Raw genomic sequence first — 27,127 nt, 5'->3', positions numbered from 1 at the left:
TAATCCAAGACCACCACCTATCATGGCTTGCTGACCTCCACTCTCATTGTCAGCACGTGGCTCTCAAAGGGATCTTCTCATCTTCTCTCCCTGTTGAGGCTGAAATGGCTCAAGGTAGTATCTTGGGTTCAGCCCTGTTCCTCATCTTCATGAAAAATCTATTTGATTCTCTGGAAAACATCCTTACCTTATTTTCTCAAGACTCCAACCTCGATTTCAGCATCAGTCATCCTTCAGATTAACCGGCAACAGGCTCTTCCATGTCTGCAGACCTTGATAGAATCACGAACTGCTCCAACACTTGGAATATGTCTATCAATCCTGACAAAGCTCACACTCTCACTGCCTCTCTAAAAGGATCATCTGGCAAACCCTCTCATCTAGTTATTTTACAAACCTCTTGAAGAAGTTCAGTCACTCAATCTTTTGGGCCTCACCATCAGCAAAGCTCTTTTAGGAAAATATCCAAGTTGGCCTCCAAAGTCAGCCAATGACTGGCCATCCTCTTTCATGCAACTTCTTTCTTTGGCAAATCTGAACTTCCAATAATGTATAAGACCTTCTTTAAGGTAATGGTCGCTCAGTAAGAGTTTAAACAAAAGCAGATAAAGACACCAATCACTCTGTCATGTGTCCATGCTTCACACAGGTACTTAATTTTCACTTTATGGATCTACTTTCCCTTTAAGTTGCAGAACAAGATGAAACTAAAAGGAACAAGGAAGCATTGCTCTTCCTATTTACCTATTGCTCTTCCTATATATTTATTTACTGTTCCTATTTACCTTTTGTTCTTCCTTTAACTCTTCCTATTTATTTATTTACTCCTTCTATTTACCTATCAACTAAAAGGCTCTTCCTATTTACCTTTTGCTCTTCCTATTGCTCTTCCTATTTATTTATTTACTCTTCCTATTTACCTATTCACTAAAAGGCTCTTCCTATTTACCTTTTGCAGCCACAGCATCTAAATCTTCAAGTTCCACCTTCAATGGGTTCAAAATTTCTGCAAAAACACAGTTCTTGGTGAAAATATGATTCACCCCTGTCAAATATACAGGATGTCACCCGTTTACACGAGATTAGGTGGCTAAATGAGCGTAAAGCATGTTGTGGTAAAGTTATCAACATATTTTCAAGTTATCAAAGTTATCAAAGGTATCAAAGGTAAAGTTATCAAAGGTAAAGTTATCAAAGCATGTTATGGTAAAGGTAAATAGGAAGAGAACAGAAGTGGAGGCTGTCTGCCTTGGAAATTTTCAATTTTTTCTTCTCCCACTTCAGTCTCTATCTCAAGTACAGCCTTGTGGCTGCTGGTTGCATCATTGGTTAGGGATACAGCTATGCCGCTGATGCAGTGCCCCTATTACCAGTACACTGGTGCTCATTTTGCCAACCACAGAAGGATGACAATCCCATCCTCGTCACCAACTGTAGTGTCCGAGGTGCAGTGAGACACGGAGAGTGAGAGTGTAGTAGTAACTCTGCTTTATTGCGTGCTCGGATGTACACTACCCAGAGCCTCTAGCGGGCGCGTAAAGATATATGAATCCCTAATGACGTGACTATTATCATAAGCACTCCACGCCCCTCAGCACTCTCACGCCCATACACCACAAACCCCATCTGGTATTTGTGGCCAACAGGGCTCGAAATCAGGACCCTAGGATCCCAAGTCAGCCAACCTAACTACGGAGCCAACACCAGGCCTACTCCCACTTAAGTTGGGTGCATCTTCTCTTTTTACTGTGATGACTGCATTTTAATGAATTTGCCGAACTAAATTGTCCACGTTTTCATTCACAGGGTCCACCCTCTTGAATGCAGCTGCATGCATTAATGAGCATCGAGCAGCAATCCGGCTGATGACGGGAGATGGGAACTTTTTATTCATGTATTTTTATTCAATGACAGGGTGGCAGCTGGGCTAGGGTACATTTACTGGACTTGAAAGTTTATTTTGCAATAAATATGTTCAAATTGGACTTGGACATCACACTTCAAATTGCAGGTGTATTTAACTCGAACACTGAAAAAGTGACTGAAGTAAAGTTTTCCACTATGGGCTTCAATCATTCTATAAATTATATTCTGTAAGCTACAAATAAAGATCAATTATTACATCATTATCGTTGCAGCAAGTGATAACTCTGGATGTGCAAACTAAGGAGGAAGCTTAAAAAAAGAAAATTACATTTTTGTACAAAACTTTCGTGGCATCTGATGAGATTCTCATCATATTTCGAGCAGATCTTATTGGCGATTTGGAGTCAAAGGTAGAGAGAGAGCATGTAAGTGTAATTATTCATTGGCGTGATATATTTTTCTTGAAGGTACAGCATATTACAGATTCAGCCCTGAATATTTCCTACAACTGAACAACCTTGTCAACCCCTCAGATTCCAAATTCATCTTGAAAGAGCACTGGTCTGTGCATAATGTATAATCTTCAATAGCAATTACCTCCCACAAAAGGAATGCACACCAAGCAAAATGCTCTACAATGTAGTTATTAAATAACCAGATCCGAAAGAAATCACGTGAAAAGAGGTTTAAATACTGTAACTACAACTTATAATATTGTTCAGAGTATACCTGTTAACTCCTCACCTTTTACATGACCATCTTCCAAAGCTTCAGGTTCTCTCTTCATCGAATCAAAACCTACAAAATACACACATTTGAAAAATGTCAACTTAAAAGCACACACATACACTGGAGGAGAGTTATTTTTAAAATGTCGTCAATCCCTGTCACTTCTTGTCGAGGTCTTCGATTTCTGACTTCAATTGTCTGGAGGGGATGTCGAGTACATTCATGTTGGGAGATATGTCACATGCGACTCTGGCAAAATCCTCTATGTTCAAATGTAGATCCCTTGCCAGGATGGTTTCAAAGACTTGCCGCTTCACAGATCCCCCGATCACATAAATGCACCCCTTCCATGTTATCTCATTCAGGGCGACATGGCACAATGCATATTTCTGTTTTGAAACATTATGCTGCCCCCATCAGATTGGTATTCCACTGCATTGGATTCGACATTGCTATGCTTAGTCTTAGTCATCAAGAACAGCCTGATTTAAACAGACGACGGCATATTTGTCTTGTGAAGTTGGAGATCACTACGCAAGGCTCAGAATCTACTCCGTTGTCCCGAGTTTCTTCACCTTCACCTCAAAGAGCAGGTGTTCCAACAAACAGATTGAATTTCATTCTGTTGTTTATGGGTATGGTTTTCACTGAAGTCAGTTTGAATGAGGAGTGTTCCTTCTGACAAGTTTCCTTTTAGATCATGAACATGTTTCACTGGTGTTCGTTTCACATGGACATGTCTGAGAAATTATATCAGCTTTGATTGAAGGAGTCACAAGGTTTTCCACAAAATCTGTCAACTTTGCTCCGAGTAACTAAGATTGCCTGGTGTTGGCTTAATGGTTAGGGTGGCAGGCTTGGGATCCTAAGGTCCTGAGTTAAAATCCCGCTCTGCCATTGAATTAATACCAGGTGGGGTTGACTCAGCTTGTCATCCTTCTGAGGTCGGCAAAATGAGTACCAGCTTCCTGGGATGGTTGAGCCATTTGAGTATCCTGTGTCAGAGTGGGGACCCATCCAGGATTGTGCCCAATAGCCCAGGAGACTGCTTCAGCAGCACCGACGCTCTGTACAGAGTATGGTCCCGATGGCTGAATGGAACTGATTTTCCTTATTTTTAGTCCACTGCTTATACACAACAGGTACTTAAAAAAATCAGCTCACCTTCATCCATAATTTTACCCCTTGTGTGTGAAACAAAAAGCGGGGTTCAGCAATTTATTAACTTTGTCTATCTGTCTGTCTGTCTACAAACATGTTTGATTAGGAAACTACTTGTTTTCAATTGAATGTTATATTGTGAACAGGATTCAAACCATGAATCAGAACATGAACCTGCAATTTAACTGTACTTTGGCTCTGAATTTGGAAAATTGTGCAGAATCTCATCCTGATCACACATGTGCAAACAGGAGTAAGGTAACTTTTTAGTCTGTCTGCCTGTCTAGCAATCAAACAACATAGAAAATCATTCCGAACAGGAAAATTAGTTTTTAGGGAATTCATGAAGGACACAAACAACAGGCACAAATAACTAATGTAATTTGTTAAAATAAGTTGCTGCAAAAGACCGACAAAATACACACATTTGAAAAATGTCAACTTAAAAACACACACATACACTGGAGGAGAGTTATTTTTAAAATGTCGTCAATCCCTGTCACTTCTTGTCGAGGTCTTCGATTTCTGACTTGGCGGTTTAAAGTCTGACTGATTTAAATCAATGACGGTAAACTTTGAAAATGTTTTTTTCTACAACCTTTAAAATCTTTATTTTACTTCAATTTAATTATATACTTGAACACTGCATAACACCAAAGCACCTTTTTGACACTTTCAAAACTCTTCTGTTTAGCAGTACTTGGAAAAAATATTAATGCCCTGAAGGCAGAGTAACTGTGGGAATCAGTATTCACACCCTCGCATGCCCTGAGGGAAGTCTGGTGTTGGCTAAACGGTTAAGATGGCTGGCTTAAGATCTTAGAGTATTGAGTATGAGCCCCTGTCACGCCGTTGAATTAATATCAGGTGGGTTGACACAGCCTGTCAACCTTCCGAGGTCAGCAAAATGAGTGCCAGCTTATTGGTAATAGGGGCACTGCATCAGTGGCACAGCCACCCTTCCAGAAAATGATGCGACCAGCAGCCACAGGCTGCCTATGAAACAACAACAATAACATGCCCTGAGGGCAGAGTGTGTGAGATTTTGCATTCAGACAAATATGGCGGCAACTCGCGCTGCTTGTTTAGTGCATCTTTTTCTCAAAGATTGCTCCACAATCCTCATTTTCTCAAAGAGGAGTTGGCAGGTTTGTAATTGTGCAAATGCATGGATAAATCTTGATGGCAACAAAAAACACATCTCAGAGGAGCATTGTCAGCTCTGTACTGTTCCGTTAGACCCATCGCCTTCGTGTGATTACAATCACACCCGCTATGCAAGGATCACGGGCAAAATGAACATAGATTGTGCTCGGAAACGCAAAGCAAGAGTTTAAAAGACTCTTCCCATGTCTTTTTTCTCAAGACTGCCTGGGGTAAGGTGTTCGATTAACTCTCCAGTCACTAAGGTATCAAATTTCTTCAGATCTTTGCAGCCTTAACATGCAGTTTGAAACATGCGATTTTCATCATCATCATTACAAACAATATTTTTGCAGAATTATTTGGTCAAATTTGGCAATGATGGGATTGTTCATTGTCATGATATATACACAAGCATACATTTTCTGGAGTATCAGATTGCAAACAAATATGTTCTGACCTGTACTCACAGAACCTGGAAAGACCAACTTTGTCATCGGGGTATTGTTCTTTTTGCCTTGTCTGAATTGGTAATTTCCCTCATTTAAAGTAATTAAAAAATATCTTCTTTGGATTTTCTCCTTTTCCCCATTCTTTCAAACCAGCTTATTGTCTTTTCTTTCTGGAGCCTACACAGATATGTCATTGGAATATTAATACTGCATATTACATGTATCTGTCTAATCATCAATTGCAAGGTCCATCCTTTTTCTCTTTGGGGATCTTACACATTCTGGCAAGAATTCCACCAATAGTTTCTGAACAATGAATTTCCTTTTCCATGGGCCTGTGGGAAGACTCTTTTGGGCTTTGCTTACTGATTGATGAAGTGAAATCTTTGGCAAATCGAGTGTACAGTCTTCGGGTGTCACAGCAGAGCAACATGCTTGAACAGCTTTCTTCATGGCCCTGGAATAGAAAAATGTATGCGTAATTAATTACATTGAGTTTTATTTGGGAAGAAAGAAACAAATCTGTCCATTGAAAACTGTTGACTGAAATGCTGTCATCAGACTTGCTTGTATTTCACTTCCTGTCTCACTCACTTTTGTCTATCAAACTTTTCTTGAAGACTCAAGTTGGTTTTTTTTCTTTATCTTGCAACTTTCTTCTTTTCATTTTGCTGACTTTTGTAATCGTCGTATTTGCCATCTTTTTTCAAGCCTCTCCTACGCTACTGCCTTTCAGCACATGTTTCACACATGATAGCAAACTACATTGAACATGGAAATATCTAATTAGAATGGAACAACATACATACATACATACATATCGAAAGATGTGGAGTGTGACGAGCACTCACAAGCACTACCCCAATCCCCAATGGACATAGTCCTACACCAAAGAATCACCACCAACCCAGAGGTCTCAGCCCAGCGACTCTGTCAAACAGACAAAAATAACATGGTCAACATCAGTTAAACATTAAACGGAGCCAGCTATCTGGATTTCAGACTTATTTGCCATCATCAGGACAGCATACCAAGAAATATCTAACCAATGCTGACCACAATCGTCTTTTATATATTATATATGAGACGCACCTCCTGGCTGTTATGATGAGCATCACCGCGGATTATGTCTCACATGGTAAAACTGCATAATCCGCAAAGAACAACCAGCCAGCCGTCTGCCACGAAAACAATTGTTCCTGCTAATGCAAACCATTCAACCAGAAGGAACGTTTTGTGATCGGCGAGTAAAATGAAAGATGTGGAGTGTGACGAGCACTCCCCCAATCCCCATTGGACAAAGTTCAACACCAAAGCGTCACATCCAACCCAGAGGCCTCGGCCCGGCGACTCTGTCAAACAGATAGTCGCTTTGCTGACGGAAATAATATGGAATAGGCAAAGCCGAGAAGCAAACGTAGAATTCTTCTTACATTCGCTTCTGACTTTACATAAAACTTGTTCACAACTGTATACTTGCCAACTTGACCGTGGTACATGTAAGCGCCGCACAGCTGATGATTTTGACGCAATTTCCGGTTACTTCGGCCTGGATTCGGGATCAGCGAACAAATAATGTAAATCAAGATTAAAAAATATTTTTTGATGATGCGGGAGATATCGTTATTAAAATTAACTTTGGGAAAAAAATAATTGAATATATAAATAAATAAACGATCACTTCTAGTCAAGAATAAAATTAAAAGTTCGGGAGAGTTTCAAAATCACTCCCAGTAATGTTAAATACAAAATAAACACTTCCTGTCATGAACAAAATCACTTTCGGAAGAATTAAATTAACTTTGGGAAAAAAAATTTGTGAATAAATAAATAAACACTTCCAGTCATGATCTCCCGGCATGCATCATTCCCCATGACAAAAACCGGAAACAAAAAAAAAGACCAGAAACAAAACAAAAACGGAAGCAAAATGGTCAGAGCCAACCACACGGATTCACAATTGGCAGGGTATTGTGTTGTTTTTGTTGTTTCCTATTCTCTCATGTGCACGCGTTAAGTAATATTCACAAGAAAGAAATAAAACCCAATCGTGTTTATACACCGCACAGCGTTTAACAACAACAGGAAGCAAAAAGTCATAGCTAACGACACCGATTCCAAATAGCCAGGGCTATTGTGTTGTTGTTGTTGTTGTTGTTGTTGTTGTTGTTGTTGTTTCCTATTCTCTCACGTGCAAGCGTTAAATATTAAGCTCACTTCGTTCGCTATTAAGAGAAAGGGGGAGAGAGAAAAAAAGAGGGGGAGAAAGAGAGAGGAGGGAGGGACGACGAGGAGGGGTGGGAGAGTGAGGAACACACGTTTACACTAAGACAACGGAACACACGTTTATATATGTACTTTGTTTACCTTATCACCTTAACAATGTCTTGAATGTCAAATTTTTTTTTTTTCCAAAAACGACAACTGCCGTGATAAAAAGTCAATTACACCGCTGTTGACTGTATCACCATGGCTTACAAACATCAGCTAATAAGGAACGGCTGGCTTGGTAAGTGATTAGCGATGTACACAGTGATTTGTAGGTATGAAGATCAGCGATCAGTGAGATATTCAGTGATTCGTAGGTATGAAGCTCTATCATACAGAAACAGTTATGACCTGTTCCAAAGCTCGGCATTTTTTAGATGACCAAAACAAAATGGCAGATTAAGACCCCCTGCGAGGTGAACACAGGCTGACCAAGGATAAGCCTGTTTTTGATTTTTCATGATGAGATGGGTTATCTTCAAAAGTGGTGTTAAGGCCGAAGTCACATTTGCTCGATGGCGAGGATACGGCGGCCGTACGCCCTCTGAATTTACAGAAACGTGCGGCGGCCGCAGAGTTTCTGCGATGTCCTCATGGTGGCCCTACGCCATTTGGCTATATTTTACAGGCCGTAGGGGTCGCCATGGAATTATAACGTGGAGTTATAACTTTTTTTCATTTCTACGTTCGCCGTAGCAATTCGACAAGCCGAAAAAAAAAAAAAACTGAACCCACTCGTTACCGTCCGTCTGGCCGCACGTTCGCCTTAGGGCCCCCCTGCGGTCGCCTTGCGGGCACCTTGAGGCTACCTTGCCTCTGCCTTGAAAATTATATGGCCGCCGCAGGGCACCCTTAAGGTGTGTGACATCAAATAAAAGACCGTACGGCAACCCCACGTTTTCGGTCTCCACAATTTCTAAATACGCCGTGCGGCTCCCCGAAAAATAAAAACATATGTGACTGCTACGTTGTGTGACCGTGGAAATACTGCAGCCGCCCTATATTTGCTAGTGGCCGTAGATTTTGTAGACCCCACGGCCGCCATGGCAAATGTGACTTAGGCCTTAAGGAGGGGTGTTGAGAGAGGGAGGGAAGGGAGAGAGAGAGGAAGAGAGGCGGGAAGGAGGGGAGAGAGAGGAGGCAGGAGGGAGGGGAAGCTAGGATGGGGGGAATAGCTCACCAAACATTGCTATATCGTGGGAGGGAGGGATGCGAGGAGGGGGTGAGAGAGAGAGGAATATGAAAAAAAACAAGAGAAAGGTGACGGGTGGAGGTGGTGTTCATAAAGAGAGTGATAAGTTATGCTTAATGACTGAACAAACACACAAAAGCAAAGTCATGCCAGAACAGCTGTACACACAATGACATAACAGAGTTTGTTATGTAATCCACTGGCACATCTGCAAAAACTTTGAATATCCCAGTTCCAGAAAATTTGTGAGAACATGAACCAAAAGTAATCACTGAAAAGGTGGAAGTACCTACCGCTCACGTACGAACTAATGATCCCATCAAGCGTGGACATCGAAAACAAAGCGTTACGACCAGATATCATACTTAGGTACAAAAAAAAAGAGACGAAGGCATTGAAGACGAAGTGAAAAAAACGATCTAAACACCAAGACCTCAAGAATGAAGTGAGAAGATCCTGGAAGCTGAAGAATGCCAAAGTTGTACCAGTGATAGCTGGACCTACAGAAATGATGATAAAGAACCTCACAGAGATATTAAACATAGGGGCAGTACCCCAGGGCGCTCACCTGGTAGTGGCTGGATAAGATAATCAAGCAACCACTGGTGGGCATGGATGACCCACAAAATATATAATGGAGAAGAAAGTAAATACCTATGGATTTTTTTAATACCAAAGACATCACCTTGAAACCTTCAGAAACCTTGGTACATCATGGGTGATAATGGTTGTGTCAAGTTTCATCAAAAATGTGTGGGTGGCTTCAGAAACTAAAGCAAATACATATTCTGGGGGGAAACCCCCCTGTAGAATCCCTTAGACCCCAATTTTTTTTTGGTACATCATGGGCAGTGAAGATGGTGATCAAGTTTCATCGGAATTGCATGTGTAGTTTTTGAGAAGAAAACAAATGCATGTTCTGGGGGGCAACCCCCCTTAAATCCCCTTAGAGAAGATTTTTCTAATGTCATGAAGAAACTTTGGTATTTCATGGGTGATGAAGGTTGTCGTGAAGTTTCATCGAAATTGTGTGTATCGTTTCAGAAGAAAGCAAATACCTCTTTGGGGAGGCAACCACCCCCCCCCAACCACCCGTAAACTCCTTCTGTAGACCCCTTCAGACCCCGCTTTTTTATGCCATCATGGGTGATAAAGGTTGTGGTCAAATTTCATTAAAATCGCATGTGTAGTTTCTGAGAAGAAGTTGCATGTATCTGTGGACAGACTGACGGATGATGCGCCATTCCATAAGTTCCCCAAAACTACTTTAGAGGTGAGCTAATGCATCCCTGGAAATATTATAACAAACGAACAACAGTTGGAAGCTGTCCAGGGTTCAGTGACGATCCTGAAGAGAGCCCTCGACACAAAACTTTTAGAACAGAAAACTTTACAGCTTGGTCCATGAATCGTGACCCCTTACTGAAATGAAGGTGGATGCTTTGAGCCCACCCTGGGAGGACTCCATTCAACATTCTGAATGTGTACATAGATACCAAACAATGACACACACACACACACACACACACACACACACACACACACACACACACACACACACACACACACACACACACACACACACACGGCGGATATTGGCAATTTTTCTGGAATCCGCAGGTTAGAGTCAGTGTGATTACCGACTTCAGTAGGGACTGTATACAAACCAGAAACCTTGAGCAGCTTTCACTGAAAAGCAACGTTACGTTGATATAGATGTTTCAAGGATATGATCACAAACATTATTATTTTTCAACAGCTGCGAGTGACAGGTGGAAAAAAATTGGCCGAGGATCACCTGATGAATGATATAATTAAATAAGGCCGTTAATCATCTTCAAAAGGGGTGTTTTAATTAACCCAAACATCCAATTTTTACTCTTGCACTTCCTTCGAGTTTTCTTAGGATACATGCAAAGTTTCAGGCTGCTCGGTTTTATAGTTTTGGAGTTAAGGAGGAGACATACTGACACACACATAAAACACACACACATAAAAAAACACACACACAGCCTTTTTTAGTATAGATATACATCGATATAGATTATAGATAGATGGCAGAGGCCAATTACAAACGGAGAAAGGAAATATAAAGTCAGAATAATCTGGAAGCTCAGGAGTGCCAACATTGTGCGAGTGATAGTTGGAGCAACAACCGTAATAAAACAGAACCTCAATGAGTGAAAAATTGAAAAGTACAACAAAAAATATAACAGCAAACAAACTCCAATTGGAGGCTGTCTGGGGTTTGGTAACAATCCTAAAAAGAGAATGAATAAACTCGTCTTGCTTGTGAAAGCTAGTGTCAAACTCATTGGAAACAGGAAGAACAATGAATTAAATGAACAGGATGTTGATTGAGGTCTGTTAATCACTGTGGGAAGCAAGGACAAGCTGAATTTTCAGGCGTTAACTATTTAAGCAAGCAAGAGAGAGATGACACAAGGTCGAGGGTTGATATAGGATGGGAGTGAGTCAGAGGTGTGTGCATCAAAGTGGAGACAAGGGCCTGTGGGCACATGGGGTGAGCCATTTTCACAGAGAGTGTCAGGGTTCAGGGGTTAGGAGTCGAGGAACAGGGACTGGGAGAAAAGTGAAAATAATATGGAAACAAGAGCAGCACTCAGTGGAGCACATACCTCCACCAGGCTGAACAGTTTATGTTTTGTATCCCACTGATAGGCCGGATCTGCTTCAGCACCTTAACCAAAATCAAAAAAGCTTGTTCTTGTCGCCTACCCAACTCATCCACCAAGTTTTGTCATAACCCGTCCACAACTTTTTGAAATATCATGCTATATATCGTTTTTGGCCTTATCTCTCACTGGTGAAGAATCACTTTTAAAATTCTTGGATGCAGATCTGGATCCGGATCATGGTCTTCAACAAAATTGACTCACTTCATCCTTGTCACACCCTCAACCTGTCCACCAAGTTTTGTCCGAATCCGTCCATAACTTTTTGAAATGTATCGCTATATATAGTTTTTGGCCATCTCTCAATGGTGAAAAATCATTTTTAAAGATTATAGTATCCAGATCCAGATTTGGACCTTCACCAATCCAGATTTGGACGAAGGACCTTCGTCCTTATCACATCCCCAACCTGTCCACCGAGATTCATCTGAATCCTTTAATAACTTTTTGAGATATCCTGCTCACAGACAGACAAACAGGGGTGAAAACATAACATCTATACACCTTCAGTGGCAGAGGTAAGAAAATTATACAAAACTAGACATAATTTGACATCATAACGTCCACCGATATGCCTCCGCCCACATTAAGCCTTTGCTTACTCTAACTTTAACCTAAAACCTCAACACCATTTCACCTCAATATCTAATCTGTACATATGTATCATGGTACATGTACATAATTGAATTCAAATCCCTACCTTGATCACATATTTACCTGACATGACCCCTGACCTTTGACCTCTTGATGCTGAAATCTAATCAGTTTATCTTTGCATCATAATATATACTAACACCAAGTTTGGAAAAAATCCCATCACTGGTTCACAAGTTGGTACAGTTACAGAATTTTTACCGTCCAGGACCTCTGACCTTTGAACTTTGACCTCTTGACTCCGTAATCTAATCAGTTTATCTTTACATCATCATACATACTTGGACCAAGTTTGATTTGGTTCCCTTCAGTCGTTAAGTTACCGCGGTGACAAAAACTTATCACAGACGTACAAATGGATGGAAGCACGGACAACTCAAAAACATAATGCCTGCAGTGACTTCGTCAGAGGAGGCATAAAATACATTATCAAAATACATAAAACTGAGTTTGCTTGCTTGATGCAAACTCCATCGCTCTCCTCAGAATGAGAACATGGAAAGTTTTCATCTTCTCTGCCCTCTCCTATCCTATCCAAGGATAGGAGAGCAAGATGTGATGTGAGTTTGCATCACATCCTAAGCAAGATCTATTAAGTTCAAAGTACAACCTGAGTACATCGATAAAGTATGTAGTAGAATGTGGTTTATTAAAATTGTCACCGACATATGATAAATCTTAGCTCTCAGCAAAGATATTGCACTCCACTTCAAATTCACATTTTATATCAATTCCTAAGGGAGGGAAACAGTTTGTATAATAATGAAATAATAAATAAATAATAACGAAAACAAAAAGGGAAATGAAAAAGGGAAGAGCAGAGAAAAGAAGAAATGAGGGCAGGATAGAGTCGAGGAAAAGTTAAGGAGACTGAGAAGACAAAAATGAGTACAAGATAAAACGAAGTAAAGTCATCCAAAAGGGGAATAACAAAGACAGGGAAAGGATTGAAAAGTTGTAAGGGACAAGAGGTCTAAGTGGAATAAAAGAGCTCGTTAATAAGGCTTTGCTCTTTGCGCTTGCGACTGTACATGGTTCCGAAATTGAGACAGATAGTGTAGACTGCCAGGTGGCTGAACAAATATCTGGGAAGAATGAAGTGTCGAGCAACCTCCTTGGATAGGTCTGTGAGGTTGATTTGTACATCAAACAAGTGTTCAGGGAAGCGATTTCCTCATCTTCACCGATATAGATGTTGTGGAGAATACTGTACACATGATTTCATAGATCACATTTGTGGAGGTGCAGAGGTACAGAGGTGCAAATATTCAAGACAAAGTCTCCAACTGTCCCCAACACGTGTTGTCTTTATCTGCTTTCAGCATCCTTTTCCATGAGGCATAAATTATAGCATTGGGGGTGCTCCTCAAATGGGCAACAAGGCAAAATGGTCAACCCATGTGAAGGCAACCACCCTCATGAGGGGTTCTGAAAGAGTACAAAACGGCAGGAAGTAGGGGACAGACAAAACCAATCCCAAAGTATTAACAGTTGTGTCAGAGCACTTTGACCCTTCATTTTCTCATTTCTCTTTCAAAACAATGCAAGGATTCACTATGATGACCCAACACAATAAATTCCATGGAATACTGTGAGCAATATCTCAGAGCTCAAATTACAGAGTGAAAACATCAATTTGTTTCAGCACAAAGCTCTCCACATTGCTGATATGGATTTGTCCAAGGGACTCAAGGCAGCATTTGGTGCAAATCTGTGGATATTGCTCAGAAGATGAAGATAATTTCCTCATTTACCTGCCTGACCTCACAATCCACTGCACCCAATTTCTCATGATTAATTTTTGGTTCACGACAAAAAAATTTCACAAAAAAAATTTTTCATGAAAAAAAATTTTTCACGAAAAAATAAGTGACCACTACATTCTTTATTGGTGTGTGTCTGTCTGTCTGTCCCGAGCATAGCTCCGTGGGTTTTGATCCGATCCTGATAAAATTTTGGTGGGAGGTTTATATCATGATGTAGTTGTGTTTTCCTGAGAATGGGCGTGGTGCGCCCAATATGGGTGGAGCCACGCCCAAAAAAACATGTGTTTTTTGGGGGTAGCAGATTTCAATTTGCATCTTCTCCAAGGTGGTTTGTGAAATCTGACAGGGGGTTTCAGTATTTGGTTCGCCCAATGGCACCTGCATAGCCCCATGGAGCTCGATTTTTCATTTTCGTCCCAAGATCAAGGTCACAAGGTCATGAACTTAGAAAATTGCGAATTTTGACATAAAAATCATACGACCGCCCAAACTTTGAGAGCTAGGATGACAATTTTTTTATGCATAATCTTGAGGTCATTCCCCACCTAAAGTTTTGAAACCATTTTGCTCTATCTCGAACACCTTGGCCGTGGCGCCCCCTTCAAGTTTGTTTTTACGCTGATTTCATCAAAGTATGGATAATCCGAGGAGTGCGAAATGCCATATAGTCTATATGACGTTATATTGTTCCTGGAATGTTCCAGAGGAAGTTTTGCACCAAAGGTCATAATCCTTGACCTTTGACCTTTAAAGTTCACAAAGGTCACATTTTCAAAGTTGTGGGAATCGAACCGGGTTTTCGACCTTCTTCGACGAACTAACTCCAATAAGCTATAGCACATATCCTGTTTCCTTATTTTAATGTCCACAACATTGTTTTGTGACCTTTAAAGGTTATGCAAAGGTCAAATTTTGAAAGTTGTTGAACAAAACCGGGTTTTCGACATTTTGCAGCTAATAACCTGTCACTCGTACCACATAAAGTTGATCATTTTTATAACTTGGTCAAAAATGATCACATTGTCGCATCCTTGACTTCTGAAACAATCCACATCGTCAAATACCGCTTGTGAACCATTGTCGGCTTCAGACATGTCTTTTTTTAAATCTGAAAACATAATTTATCATTCTTAAAGTTGCATGTTAATTTTGCATGTTCAACTTTTCCCTTTTCATGTAATATTTACCAAATATCTGTTCTGTGTCCACTTGTACCAACTATCTGTTATATGTCCCCCTATTCCCAAAACATTTTCTGGAAGTAAAAGCCTGTTAAGGTTTGTTAACAATATATTCAATTTCTACTTTCAAATATAAGATAGTATTCGTCTCTTATTTCTTATTCTTCTTTTTGCCTTCAATGACACTCATTTTCCTAAATATCTCTTGTAAGCAGAATGTCATCATGTCATCATTTTTAAACTTCATCTGACAACTGACAAAAACAAATGGCATCAAAATGTGATTCATACATTTTCATGATTCAAGTTGAAAATGACAAATTTATCGAGAAGTATTATTGAAATGAAAGAAAAGAAAATAATTGGCAATTAATGGTGAAAAATGTGCTCTCTCCGTACCTTTTTTATTGATGGCCTTCAGAGCTCCAGGTTCAACCTCAATGATGTTCAAGAGTTCTAAAAGAAAACATTTCCTTGAAAAATAAACTCCAAAAATATAATAAAACTGAACTAACTGAATACAAACTTGAAACATCGAGATCACCACCTAACCTGAAATAACACACTAATACCTTCCGATTTCTGATTAACACCCCAGAATGGCAAATCTCTTGTTATCCTGACACTTATTTAATATGAGTAGGGGTGCCCAGCACTGCCAGGCAATGCCACGTCCCTCTTCCCACCCCTCCCCCTTCCTCCTCCCATCCCTTCCCCTCCCTCATCCCACCCCACCTCTGTCACTAATCTACAACAGGCACAAACAACTCATTTAACCTGTTATATAAGGTGGTGTAAACGAGTATGCATCAACGGCAGTAAACTTCTGATTCAATGGTTTGTTTTGTTTTCATCGACAGTCCTCAAAACTTATATTTAATTTCATTTTAATTACAGTAATAGTAAAATTGGCCATTCATCCTTTCAAGTTCTTCAATATCAATTTTCAGCAAAAATGCGATAAACTTCTATATTTATTTATTTTTAACATGTTCTTCAAATAACACAATCATGATTGCAATACATTTCAGCGCTTCACATTAAAATAATGATTTTAAATGTTAGAGGCATCACCTACTCCACATAAATGTGTTGTGCAGTCACAACTTTGTCTTTTTGCTTTGCTACAAAACATGGTGAACCATTAAAACAAGCTTAAGTGAGCTAAGATCCTCGTCCTCTTAATGATGACGTCATAAAAACGAATATGACGTCATTGTGATGTATCAGGTTTGCGATAAATTATCTATGCTAATGCCCGGCTTGATTCCCGCAAAAAATTCAAACAGTTTGCCTAGTTTTGGAGATAATGGTATAGGCGATTGCCATTAGCGGTGATATTATGACATCAACTTTTTTTTCTTGGAAAAATTTCCAAAATTGGAGATGGTTACTGCCTGCGTGGGGAATTTCTGCATATACAAGGCAAGTTTCATGAAGATCCGATGAAAACTCTGGGTTGTGAAACAAAAAATGTCAAAATATAGGAATGACGTCATAAAAATTGATACGACGTCATAGTGATGTATCATATGTCAGGTATGGGAGCATGTGCCAGAACAGCGCGTCGCTGCATCCACTTTCCGCCGGTACTCCAAGGGCCTCCGTCTGGCCATCCCCCAGGCAGATGCCAGGCCCATCCCCATCTCCTTGAGATGATGGTCAACCTGTTGCAACCATGAGGCATGTGGTCGGCCCACTGGCCTCCTCCACTCATGAGACTCCCTCGCTGAGAGAATCTGGTGAGCAGGATCAGAGTCAGGAAAACGAGCCACATGTCCATACAGCCGCAACTGACGCTCACGGACGATGCAGGTAACAAATCTCATCCGAGTCTCTCTCAGCAACCGCTCGTTGGACACAAAATCCGACCAGCGATAGCCAAGGATTCTCCGAAGAGACCTGGTACCAAAGGAATTAAGTCTCCGTCTCAGATCCTTGGTCAGAGTCCAAGTCTCGCACCCATAGAGCAAGACTGGAAGTACCAAGGACCTGAAGACTCGGACTTTCGTCCTCCCGCACAGGTACCGGCAGCGCCACACCCCATGATCCAGTGAATCCATGACTCCCCAGGCCCGACCCAGACGTCTATTGACCTCTGACTCGCAGCCAGCAGAGACATGAATATCACTGCCAAGGTAAGTGAATCTCTCCACGACCTCAATATCCTCACCACAAACAGACACAGACAGGACAGCAGCATCCAAGATGTCACCGAAAGCCTGGATCTTAGTTTTGACCCAAGAAACCCGTAATCCCAACGGCTCCGACTCCTCATTCAGCACCTCGAGGGCCCCCAAGAGGATGTCTAAAGTCTCCGCAAAGATGACTGCATCATCTGCAAAGTCAAGGTCCGAGATCTTGACATTCCCAAATGACGCACCGCAACTTGATCTCTCCGACATCCTCCCTAGAATCCAGTCCATACAAGTGCTGAAAAGTGTGGGGGCAAGTACACATCCCTGACGAACTCCAGTAACAACTGGAAATAAGTCAGAGATGGTACCACCACACTTCACAGCACTCTCAGTACCAGAGTAGAGTTCAGACATCAGATCGATCAGATTTGGTGGCACCCCACGAAGACCAAGAATCCTCCAGAGGACATCCCGATTCACTGAATCGAACGCTTTACAGAGATCAACATAGGCTGCAAGCAGCCCCTGCCAAAACTCTCGTCTGCGTTCGGTGAGGACACGAAGTGCAAGGATACGGTCAATCGTTGACCTCTTTGGTGTAAAGCCTGACTGCTCTGGACGCTGGTGCTCAAGCAGATGGTGGCGAACCCTATCGAGAATTATCCGAGCAAAGACCTTGCCCGGCACTGAGAGCAGCGTCACCCCTCGGTAGTTGTTGCAGTCTTGGCGATCACCCTTCCCTTTCCAGAGAGGGACAACAAGGCCCCTCTTCCAGTCAGTTGGGATGATGCCTGTGTTCCAGGCAGAGCACAAAACTGCATGCAACGACACGAGTGCAGCATTTCCACCAGCCTTGAGAAGTTCGGCATGGATGCCACAGATCCCTGGAGCTTTGCCCCGTTTCAACTGGTTCACCGCAGCCCGTGTTTCCACAAGCGTAGGTGGACCACAGTTGATTCGAGGGTCAGCAACAGGGATTGTAACACCCTTGACGTCCAACTCGACAGTTGGGGGATCAGCCTGGTACAACCGCTCAAAGTAACCGGCCCAGCGGGCCTTCACTTCAGACTCCTCTGTCAAGAGCCTACCACTCTCTGCTCTAACTGCAGTGCTCCGAGGGATGGGCTTGGATGAACGTAATGCGCGAATTCCCCTGTAAGCGGGACGAGAATCACCTGTCCACAGGTGATGCTCTACCCCCTCACAGATTCCTCGCACATATGCCTCCTTGTCCACCCTCAGTGCACGTACAGTTTTACGCCTCAGCTCCCTGAACAGCTCAGCTCTGCCATTCAGCCTGGCCCTGCGACTCTGGTCAATGGTATCCAGTGTCCCTTGAGAGACAAAATTCTTCTTTGCCCTGCGGTGAGCTCCAAGGCATCCACCGGCAACATCAAGGACGGTGGTCTTGAAGGCGCTCCACAACTCTTCAGGACCCCCCAAAGCACCCAGACCCCCCAAGTGTCCACTCAGCCTGTTCGCAAACTCCTCAGCTACTCTCTCATCCCTGAGCTTGGCAACATCCAGCCTCGGCTGGGATGGTACCATTCTCCAGGATTTAAGGTGCAGCTTTAGAGTTGCTACAACAAGCCTGTGGTCAGTATTGAGGAACTGAGCACTCCGGTAGACCCTGCAGTTCTGGATCATCCTCCAACGACCGTCAATGAGGACATGGTCAATCTCCTTTGCCACATCGCCAGCGTTGGAATACCAAGTCCAGCGATGAGCTTGTGGGTGCTGAAACCATGAACCAGCCACTCTAAGTCCATGACTTCTTGCAAAGTCAAGGAACTTAGTGCCATTCTGGTTCATAGTTCCTGACCCATGGGGACCAACACACACCTCATAACCGTCCCTATCAGTTCCAGTCGATGCATTGAAATCCCTCAAGACTAGAAGTGTATCTCGTCTGGGGCACTGATCAACCACAGACTCGAGTGTGGCGTAGAATGCATCCTTCACGGTGAGATCACTCGCCTCAGTCGGAGCATAAACAGAGACCAGGGAAATGACACCTAAGGAGTGACGAATCCTTAATCTCATAATACGCTCGTTGACCGGTGTTACCTCAATTATCATTGGGGTCAGCTTATTGGACACAGCTACAGCAACTCCTTGGGTATGGTAACCATCAGAGCGACCAGACCAATAGTAGGTGTAACCACCCACCATTATCTCGCCGCAATCCGGTCTCCGAACCTCAGAGAGAGCTGCAATCCCGATGTCCAAACGCTTGAGCTCAGATGATAACAGAGACAGGTGATCATCCTCTCTTAGGGACAGGACATTCCAGGCACCCACCCGAAGAGACCGCCTCAGGTTAACCCAAGGAGACCGCCGTCTGGTGGACGACACCTCAGCACCACTCCGACGCACTCTCCCACAATCTGACCCAGTGATGTTACCCCGTGGTTTCCCTCCTATCAAAGATTGGGGGTCCCAAAGGCTTTGCCCCAATCCCGTCATCCGGTGAGCTGCCCTGCGAAGGGAAGCTGCACAGGAGGTACTCCCACGGAGTGGGTTTTCAGATTTTTTTGCGTTTTTGCGTTTTGCGGAATGAAGGGTTTTACGGTGGCCGGAGTGCAAATCCTGCCACCAACCTCCTAATAAGAAGTGACCCAACTGCAGGAGGACGTCCGCAGACACAGTTGGGCACTAGATATGGATGGCCGTTGGCTCACAAGGAGCTCCTCCGCCCTTTGACAGGTTTTGTTTTTAATCCTGCTGGGTGTCCATATCCAAACACCCTCCTCACCAGAAAACCTGGTGGGGGAGACGGTTTAGTCGCCGACAACCCGACCATGGAACAGGTTAGTACAGGTTTACATGGTACCTGTAGCAGGTCACAGATCGAACCTGACCTGACATAAACAGAGACCAGGGAAATGACACCTAAGGAGTGACGAATCCTTAATCTCATAATACGCTCGTTGACTGGTGTTACCTCAATTATCATTGGGGTCAGCTTATTGGACACAGCTACAGCAACTCCTTGGGTATGGTAACCATCAGAGCGACCAGACCAATAGTCGGTGTAACCACCCACCATTATCTCACCGCAATCCGGTCTCCGAACCTCAGAGAGAGCTGCAATCCCGATGTCCCAACGCTTGAGCTCAGATGATAACAGAGACAGGTGATCATCCTCTCTTAGGGATAGGACATTCCAGGCACCCACCCGAAGGGACCGCCTCAGGTTAACCCAAGGAGACCGCCGTCTGGTGGACGACACCTCAGCACCACTCCGACACACTCTCCCGCAATCTGACCCAGGGATGTTACCCCGTGGTTTCCCTCCTATCATCAAAGATTGGGGGTCCCGAAGGCTTTGCCCCAATCCCGTCATCCGGTGAGCTGCCCTGCGAAGGGAAGCTGCACAGGAGGTACTCCCACGGAGTGGGTTTTCAGATTTTTTTGCGTTTTTGCGTTTTGCGGAATGAAGGGTTTTACGGTGGCCGGAGTGCAAATCCTGCCACCAACCTCCTAATAAGAAGTGACCCAACTGCAGGAGGACGTCCGCAGACACAGTTGGGCACTAGATATGGATGGCCGTTGGCTCACAAGGAGCTCCTCCGTATCATATGTGTGGTTATTCATCTCTGCTAATGCCCTGTTCGATTCCGGCAAGCAGAATTCAAAAAGCTTGCCGAGTTTCAGAGATAATTTTTTTGGCGATTCCCATTAGCAGAGATATTTTGACGTCATCACTATTTTTCTCGGAGGAATTTTCAAAATCTGAGATGGTTACTGTCTGCGCAGGGTATTTTTACATATATATGCCAAGTTTCAGGAAGTTTCGATGAAAACTGTAGGCTGTGAAACAAAAAAGTCCACAAGAAGAAGATGAAGAACAACAACGTGAGTAAGACCTCGAGATCCTCCACGAAGATCCAAAAAAAAAGCAAAAAATCCTTCAGTTTTATCTCACCTTTTGTCTTCAAATCATTTAAAACTTCAGCTTCTATCTTCATCTTGTCCAGCAGTTCTGCAAAAATAAAGAATAAAAACAGTTGTTGATTGATTTATTAAGCGGAAGGCATGTTATGGTTTGTCCCTCCCATTTCCTTTGTCGGGATGGCTTTGTCCATCATTTTCCTTTGTCAGGATGTTGTTACCCCTTCCCTTTCTCAAAATGGCCTTGTCTCTCAATTTTTCTCTCTCAGCGAATGACTTTTCCCCTCCTTCTGTCTTGTGCAGTGCTTGTTGTTGAATGCATTGTTTTTTGGGGGGAGGGGATAAAATCTCAAAAGTTATGAAAGATCTCAACCGCAGCATCTGGAAACGGCATCACGAGTTATTCTGCACGTTGTCGTTGAGAACATTCAGTTCTTGGTTTTGCCCATTAATATGATTGCAACATTTTTCTGCTTGATTGCGGTGCATTCACTGTCAATATAAATGAAGAAGGAGGCATTTACTACTTTATCCTTAATTTCTCAATTTTATGTATTTTTCACATCAGGTGCGTCAGTCAGAATAGACAATGAAAAAAGAATAACATCCAAACGAAAATTATCCTGTCAACAAAAGTGACCTAAAAATAAAATATAAAAGTTCACAATTTGAAAATTTAAATTTTGCATCTGTAAAAAATTCATTCTCATTTTATTGTTAATTGATTTTCTCATTATTTATTATTTGTTCTTACATCAAAAGTAAGAGAAATCACATGGCAAGTTGCAGCCGTATTCACGCCTTGAACAGCATTTTTGTCGTACTTACCGTATTTTTCAGCCAATAAGTCGATGTCAAGTATTAGTAGAATTGGCTAATTTTCCAATTTTTCTTACCTTCATTCATAGATAAGTCGATTTGGAGTACAAGATGAAGCTGGATTAACTACAGTAGTTAGCAAAACTTTCAGTCACAACAATAGAGGTGTTTTGTTGCCTACAGTCCTTTTTTTGAAAGTAAGAACCTGAATAAGAAGTGTTTAGCTTTGAGTACTAGACATTAGGGTGTACTTGAGTGATCATGGGGTCACTTAAGCATGCATCGGTGAATCCATGATCACTCAAGTACACTCTAATGTCTTGTACTCGAGATAATCACTTCTTATTCCACGTACTTACTTTCAAAGGCTTTTACAACCAATTAATGAGAGAGGTAAAACCCATTCCACAGAGAGAAGTGCACTCCAACACTAGAATCTCAGAGTAAGCCCAGTATCACAATTATATACTGCTCTTCAGCAAGTTTAATGCACCTCACGGAGGTACACAATGGCGACGCTCATCATCTTCATGAATTTCACGTCTTCACGCAAGCTGTGGAAACTCCTCACAGTTCTGTACAAATTTGACAGTGCCGCAAGCAGATCCATATGCACAACTCACAGAGATTGCTCCTTACACTTCTACCACCATGTAACATTCTTGCTATTTTCAATACAACAGATGCTTTGACACAGTCTGGGTTCAACCACAGGGAGAAATCTTTATTTCTCCGCTCGGCATGATAAGATGGCACCCGTCTCATAATCCTGCCCCATGGTGCACACTTGTCTCCCAAGATGTGGTGCTATATCTTTTACAGGAACAAACTGTGTTTCTGCTAAAATATTTTATCAGGAAATTTTCTCATGAGAAACTTGCTCAAAGAATATTTTTCCATATCCTTTCATGATAACTCCTGTGTTAAATGAGAAAACCTTTTAGTTTTGCTTCATTTGGGCCTTGGCTTGCAGTGTGCACTGCTTATGACACTTCCTGACATCTTCCATTAATCGAGTGATTGGTATGATGATGTCATTTTGTGGTTGATTCTTCACAAGTTTCCTGCCCATGAAGCAAAACATACATTTTCCTTTATGAGAAAGAACCATTGATCATATTTGCACAGCCACGAATGGTTGATGACCCAAAAGTCCCAAAAGTTTCCGAGGACCCAAAAGTCCCAAAAAGTCCACGAGGACACTAAAGACCAGGTCAGGTCAGGTCTGGGAGCATGTGCCGGAGCAGCGGGATGCTATGTCCACTTTCCGCCAGTATTCCAAGGGCCTCCGAATGGCCATTCCCCAGGCAGCTGCCTGCCCCATCTCCTTGAAATGCTGATCAAATTGCTGCAACCACGAGGCACGTGATCGGCCCATTGGCATCCTCCACTCATGAGGCTCCCTCGCTGAGAGAATCCAGTGAGCAGAATCAGTATCAGGAAAACGAGCCACATGCCCATACAGCCGCAGCTGATGCTCACGGACGATGCAGGTAACAAATCTCATTTGAGTCTCTCTCACAAAGTCAGACTAGCAAGAGCCAAGGTTTCTTTCAAGAGACCTGGAACCAAAGGAATTAAGTCCCCATCTCAGATCCCTGCTCAGAGTCCGTCTGACATCCGTAGAGCAAGACTGTAAGCACAAAGGACCTGAAGACTCGGACGTTCATCCTCCTGTACAGGTACCGACAGCACCCCATGATCCAGTGAATCCATGACTCCCCAGACCTGACCAAGATGCCTATTGACCTCTGGCTCACAGCCAGCAGAGACATAAATATCACTGCCAGGGTAAGTGAATCTCAGTAACTTCAACATCCTCACCACAAACAGGTACAGACAAGACAGCAGCATCGAATATGTCACTGAAAGACTGGATCTTAGTTTGGACCAAGGAAACCCGCAACCCCAGTGACTCTGACTCCTCACTCAGCACCTCAGGGGCCCCCAAAATGATATACAGAGTCTCCGCAAAGATGACTGCATTGTCTGCAACATCAAGGTCAGATATCTTGACATTTCCAAACAATGCACCGCAGCTTGATCTCTCCGATATCCTCCACGGAATCTGGTCCACACAGGTGCTGAAAAGTGTGGGGGCCAGTACACATCCCTACCAAATTCCAGTAACAACTGGAAATAAGTCAGAGATGGTATCACCACATTTCACAGCACTCTCAGTACACAGAGTACAGTTCAGACATCAGATTGATCAGTTTTGGTGGCACCCCACGAAGACCAAGAATCCTCCAGAGGGCATCCGGATTCACTGAATCGAACGCTTTGCAGAGATCCACATAAGCTGCAAGCAGCACCTGCTGAAACTCTCGTCTGCGTTTGGTGAGGACCCGAAGAGCAAGGATACGGTCAATCATTGACGTCTTTGGTGTAAAGCCTGACGGCTCTGGGTGCTGGTGCTCAAGCAGATGGTGGCGAACCCTATCAAGAGTTATCCGAGCAAAGACCTTGCCCGGCACTGAAAGCAGCATCACCCATCGGTAGTTGTTGCAGTCCTGGTGATCGCCATTCCCTTTTCAGAGAGGGACAACAAGGCCCCTCTTCCAGTCAGTTGGGATGATGTCAGTGTTCAAGGCAGAGCACAGAACGAATTGCATCGACACGAGTGCTACATTTCCACATGTTTTGATAATTTGATTTTTTTGATTTTTGACTCCTCTGTCCAGAGCCCACCACCCTCTGCTCTAATTGCAGTACACCGAGGGATGGGCTTGAAGGAATGCAATGCGCGAATTCCCCTCGAAGCAGGATATTATTATATACCGTTATTAATATCTAGCTCTTTTTATTAATCACAGCGTTGCCGGTATAAGACGGTAATTTCAAAACAAATCTCAGATGTAAATAAAAACAATATCTAGCTCTTTTTATTAATATCTAGCTCTTTTTATTAATCACAGCGTTGCCGGTATAAGACGGTAATTTCAAAACAAATCTCAGATGTAAATAAAAACAATATCTAGCTCTTTTTATTAATATCTAGCTCTTTTTATTAATCACAGCGTTGCCGGTATAAGACGGTAATTTCAAAACAAATCTCAGATGTAAATAAAAACAATCCTTACTCCCGAACGAAGAAGAAAAAGGAAGTCTACAACAGCAGCTGTTTCACTTATCGTAATTAATTCATGGCATTAAATCAAACCATGTGACAAATATTTACAATTGAAAAACAATCAACAACAGATTCAAATATAAATAAGAAAAAAATATTAGACTTATGCACGATCGTAGCTGCGTCGTACCTCGTATTACTCTTGTTTTGTTTACATCGATGACGTCACGAGGTCGTTTTTCGCAAGTTTCCACGATTCACTGTTCGAACACATGTTTCAAACCACTAAAAAATCTGATTGAATTGGGCCAATCTGCTTGCTTTGTAATTGGGTTGTGCTGCTTGGTCAATTAAAAAACGTCATTTTTGAAAGTGTTCGTCAACCCCAGTCCGTTGGACAATTAAAAAACACACCTCATGTAACTTGATAAACAAAACTTAAACAAACAAAGATGAAGCAATGAAGGGAGAGAGAGAGAGAGAGAGAGAGAGAGAGAGAGAGAGAGAGAGAGAGAGAGAGAGAGAGAGAGAGAGAGAGAGAGAGAGAGAGAGAGAGAGAGAGAGAGAGAGAGAGAGAGAGAGAGAGAGAGAGAGAGAGAGAGAGAGAGAGAGAGAGAGAGAGAGAGAGAGAGAGAGAGAGAGAGAGAGAGAGAGAGAGAGAGAGAGAGAGAGAGAGAGAGAGAGAGAGAGAGAGAGAGAGAGAGAGAGAGAGAGAGAGAGAGAGAGAGAGAGAGAGAGAGAGAGAGAGAGAGAGAGAGAGAGAGAGAGAGAGAGAGAGAGAGAGAGAGAGAGAGAGAGAGAGAGAGAGAGAGAGAGAGAGAGAGAGAGAGAGAGAGAGAGAGAGAGAGAGAGAGAGAGAGAGAGAGAGAGAGAGAGAGAGAGAGAGAGAGAGAGAGAGAGAGAGAGAGAGAGAGAGAGAGAGAGAGAGAGAGAGACTTCGCGCTAGGAAGCACAGAGAAGATAGATGGACACCATGCATGTGTCCCGTACTTGAGTCAGTCACTCAATGATACACGAATCCGCCGCGTACTGGACGTCCACGAACCAGTGAGGGCGGTTTCACACTGGCGCCATATAGACATCGTTAAATACATTCCCGATGGTTGTTATAATTGTAAATAATATAAGAGATTGAAGCCTCTATTATAATAACCAAGTAGTTTCCAACAATATGCCGTACGTGTAGAGCAAAATTACGAATATTAAATCAAACAAAAACTACTCCAAAATACATTAACCTATTTATTACTGTTTCTCGCGGAACCCCAAGCGACCTCTTGCGGAACCCTAGGGTTCCGGGGAACCCCGGATGAGAAACACTGCTCTAACCCCTCAACAGATTCCTCGCACATAGCCCTCCTTGTCCACCCTCAGCGCAAGTGCAGTTTTATGCCTCAACTCCCTGAACAGCTCAACTCTGCCATTAAGCCTGACCCTGTGACTCTGGTCAATGGTATCCAGTGTCCCTTGACAGACAAAATTCTTCTTCGCCCTTCGGTGAGTTCCAAGACATCAACTGACAACATCAAGGATGGTGGTCTTGAAGGCATTCCACAACTCTTCAGGATTCCCCAAAGCACCCAGACCACGCAAATCCCCACTCTGCCTGTTCGGAAACTCCTCAGATACTCTCTCATCATTGAGCTTGGCAACATACAGCCTCAGCTGGGATTGTACCATTCTCCCAGATTTAAGCTGCAACTTCAGAGTTGCTACAACAAGCCTGTGGTCGGTATTGAGGAACTGAGCACTCCGGTAGACCCTACAGTTCTGGATCATCCTCAATTGACCATCAATGAGCACATGGTAAATCTCCTTTGCTGCACCACCAGCGTTGGAATACCAAGTCCAGTGATGAGCCTGTGGGCGCTGAAACCATGAACCAGCCACCCTTAGTCAATGACTTCTTGCAAAGTTAAGGAAATTAGTGCTATTCTGGTTCACAGTTTCAGACCTATGGGGACCAACACATGTCTCATGACCATCCCTATCAGTGCCAGTCGATGCATTGAAATGCCCAAGACTAGAAAAGTATCTCGCCTGGGGCACTGATTAAACAAAGACTCGAGCACGGCATCCTTCACAGTGAGATCAC

The 27,127-nt window shown here is 42.8% G+C and overlaps 1 protein-coding gene across 9 annotated transcripts in view; it reads right to left on the bottom strand.

The window, feature by feature from the left end:
- Positions 1 to 27,127, bottom strand: part of LOC147025021 (uncharacterized) — a 291,362-nt gene that overhangs the window by 221,843 nt on the left and 42,392 nt on the right. For 5 of the 9 annotated variants that reach the window (XM_085885567.1, XM_085885566.1, XM_085885582.1 and 2 more), the window contains 4 exons: positions 21,175 to 21,231; positions 15,508 to 15,564; positions 2,611 to 2,664; positions 950 to 1,006 (listed from right to left, as the gene is read on the bottom strand). In XM_085885567.1, coding sequence (XP_085741693.1) covers positions 950 to 1,006; positions 2,611 to 2,664; positions 15,508 to 15,564; positions 21,175 to 21,217 — 211 coding nt within the window. In that variant the 5' untranslated portion in view covers positions 21,218 to 21,231. Of the gene's footprint in view, positions 1 to 187; positions 268 to 949; positions 1,007 to 2,610; positions 2,665 to 5,717; positions 5,809 to 5,945; positions 6,153 to 15,507; positions 15,565 to 21,174; positions 21,232 to 27,127 lie in introns of those variants that run through there. The other 4 variants (XM_085885568.1, XM_085885569.1, XM_085885580.1 and 1 more) reach the window with 4 other exon arrangements.

This window comes from Eptatretus burgeri, chromosome 6, assembly GCF_056783735.1.
Source record: "Eptatretus burgeri isolate ZD-2024b chromosome 6, Ebu_testis_v1, whole genome shotgun sequence".
Classification (NCBI taxonomy): domain Eukaryota; kingdom Metazoa; phylum Chordata; class Myxini; order Myxiniformes; family Myxinidae; genus Eptatretus; species Eptatretus burgeri.
This window is presented reverse-complemented; position numbering and strand designations above follow the sequence as displayed.